Source organism: Melanaphis sacchari, unplaced genomic scaffold (genome assembly GCF_002803265.2).
Source record: "Melanaphis sacchari strain LSU unplaced genomic scaffold, SCAv2.0 Contig20_pilon_pilon, whole genome shotgun sequence".
Lineage (NCBI taxonomy): Eukaryota > Metazoa > Arthropoda > Insecta > Hemiptera > Aphididae > Melanaphis > Melanaphis sacchari.
Genome location: NW_020271042.1, coordinates 3,068,484 through 3,070,893, shown reverse-complemented (window position 1 = coordinate 3,070,893; position 2,410 = coordinate 3,068,484). Strand labels below are relative to the sequence as shown.

At 48.0% G+C, this 2,410-nt stretch overlaps 1 protein-coding gene across 1 annotated transcript in view; it reads right to left on the bottom strand.

Moving 5' to 3' along the window:
• LOC112593665 overlaps nt 1-2,028 on the bottom strand; it is a 2,365-nt gene extending 337 nt beyond the window's left edge. Inside the window, exons 1-5 of the mRNA XM_025338168.1 lie at nt 1,484-2,028; nt 1,098-1,423; nt 901-1,033; nt 545-826; nt 45-481 (exon numbers count right to left, since the gene is read on the bottom strand). Of these exons, the coding sequence (XP_025193953.1) occupies nt 45-481; nt 545-826; nt 901-1,033; nt 1,098-1,423; nt 1,484-1,988 (1,683 nt within the window). The 5' untranslated portion in view covers nt 1,989-2,028. The remainder of the gene's footprint in view (nt 1-44; nt 482-544; nt 827-900; nt 1,034-1,097; nt 1,424-1,483) is intronic.
• Between the last annotated feature and the right edge of the window lie 382 nt (nt 2,029-2,410).

Below are 2,410 nucleotides of genomic sequence, written 5' to 3'. Positions count from 1 at the left end.
GTGTACGGTGTGTACGGAGGGAGTGGTGTCGGAGTGAATTTCACGCCAGCAATGTTGGCTGCGGTAGCAGCGGCGGCATTCTCATGTATCATGCTGATGACCGATCGGGCCATCAGACGTGCACGTCGTTTAAGCTCATCCTCCTTCTCCTCATCGTCGTCGTCGTCGACCTCGAACAGACAGCGCTTGTGGTCCTCGAACGTCATATGATTTCGGACCACATGCCCTCGAATCCCCTTGGCCACGAGTTTTTCATCCCCTTCGATTTTGTACGCGTAAGATTTCGCCTGAAGTGCAATGAACTCGTACATAGTACGGCCAGCCGTCTCGTCCTTGAACAGTCCGGGGATCTTCTTACGTGTAGCAACGTAGCACGGGTGTGTTACGGGGAGATTCGAGGTGTCCATCCGCTCGAGGAGTGCGGGGTTGTCCACCAGGTCCTTATAGAAATCATCAGTGTACACCCGATACACCAGGGAATCTATAAATGCATTACGTACGTTAGATATATGAGTGTAAATAATATTTATTATCCCGTAAATACCTGTATCCATGTACATCAGTCTAATCGAATCGTTGTAATGCCGCCGCATCACATTGTAATGATAGTCATACATTAACTCCTTGCTTATTTCCAGGACGGCGAACCCTACGTAAATAGGCTTGGAGAAACGTATGTCACTATGTTGTAGGGATACGGCGGCCAGATTCTCGGTGTACGTGGTGACGTGTTTGAAGGTGGGTTTATTTATGAGTTTGCGCATTCGACGTGGACATGACACCAATTCCATAGAAATACGATTTCTAACACATTCCATTGTTTTCCCTGGAAATTAGAATAAGTACATATAGTACAATGATAGTGTAGCAATGACGGGCTCATATCATTGAGATATTTACCGAACACAGCGTTGTTCAACAGTTTGAAGAAATCACGTTCAAATTCGTTGCTGGCCTTCTTTCTCATTTCGGTATTTAGATTTATATATTTAGCAAGCCATTCCGACTGTTGGAATTCCAACACCCTGTGAACCTATAATTATTTATCGAGGTTAATTTCTCGTAATTAAGTTGAATTAAATATATATATATATTACTTTTTCCACTATCAATCCATTATTAGAAATGGCCTGCTTTAAATTCCGATAGTGAACAATATACCGTTCTTTCCTCTCCAACGTAGCCATTAACTTGTTCACTTTTGAGCCTGAGGGTATGGCATTCCGTGGTAAGAAGGGGAGATCGTTGTGCGCGTCATGTAGGTGGTCTGGGTATGCGATATCAACCTCGTAGATACGCCCAACGTCAGATTTGTCAGTCATACCGTCCAACAGCTCTAGAGAGCGATCCAAATCACCCTCATACCATTTGAACCCTTCGTAGGGGATGTATTCCCCCATGGCATAGCCGTACAAGTTGTTGCCTGTAAGAAGGTTTAGAGTTAGTAATATAATAATTAATAGTATAAGCGTTGTATATTTACAATCCTGGTAGACGAGCCATGACGGTGGCTTCCCGACATTGTACCCCGGCGTCTTGGGGTTGTTTGCCCGACAGTACCGCTCGCTGGCCTGGACCAACCCCCCTCTTATCCCTTGTTCCACGAAGAGCACCATGTCGTAATCGGTCAGCAACTCCAGTGAAACGCCTGTATACCTCAACATTGCGTCGAACGTGAACCCTGGCGCCGTATAATAATACACGGGGTCGAGGTTGTACGTCGACATGCATAGGTCGCGGAAGTTCTCCATCACGTCGGTCAGAAGGAGAACGTCAACCTTCAGGTACAGGTCGCTGTAGTCACCGAGGGTCTTGCAATTGAAATGCTGCCACACCTCCGTCGCATGTACGTAGTCCTCGTCACTAACGTGCTTCTCGGTCAACATACTATAGAACTCACTTTTCGGCGGCAAGGCGGTCTCCTCGAGCCTCGACCATTTGTCGGTATACTCGTACGGAAACACGCCCTTTCGCGTGACGAGCGGCATGTCGGCGGGCTGGAACACCTTGGCGGTCTCGCGGAACTTTTCAAACTCACCGGGCTTCGTGAGCTGGTTCCCGGCCAACTCGGCCAAGCTCGAGGCCATGAACCGACACGAGTCCAAGAACCTCACACTAAAGTCGGGTAAGACGCGTTTGGAGAACGAGATGTAGTTCTCCTCACTGTTGGGGATCACCGTTATCGACTCCTTATCGTAACCGAGTTCGGTTACGATAAAGTGTGCGTCATATTTCGATAGGTTGTGCAGGAAGCATGGCACAAACTTGGGTGTGACGAGCTTGAGGTTGCATGGGGCGCAAAGTGTGTGTCTCAGCCGTCCCGACAGATGACAGTGGTCGGCGACTTTACACCTGGTCTCGGTGAACGTCAACTTGCACATATCGCACACACTCTTTGCGTTATGCTCGC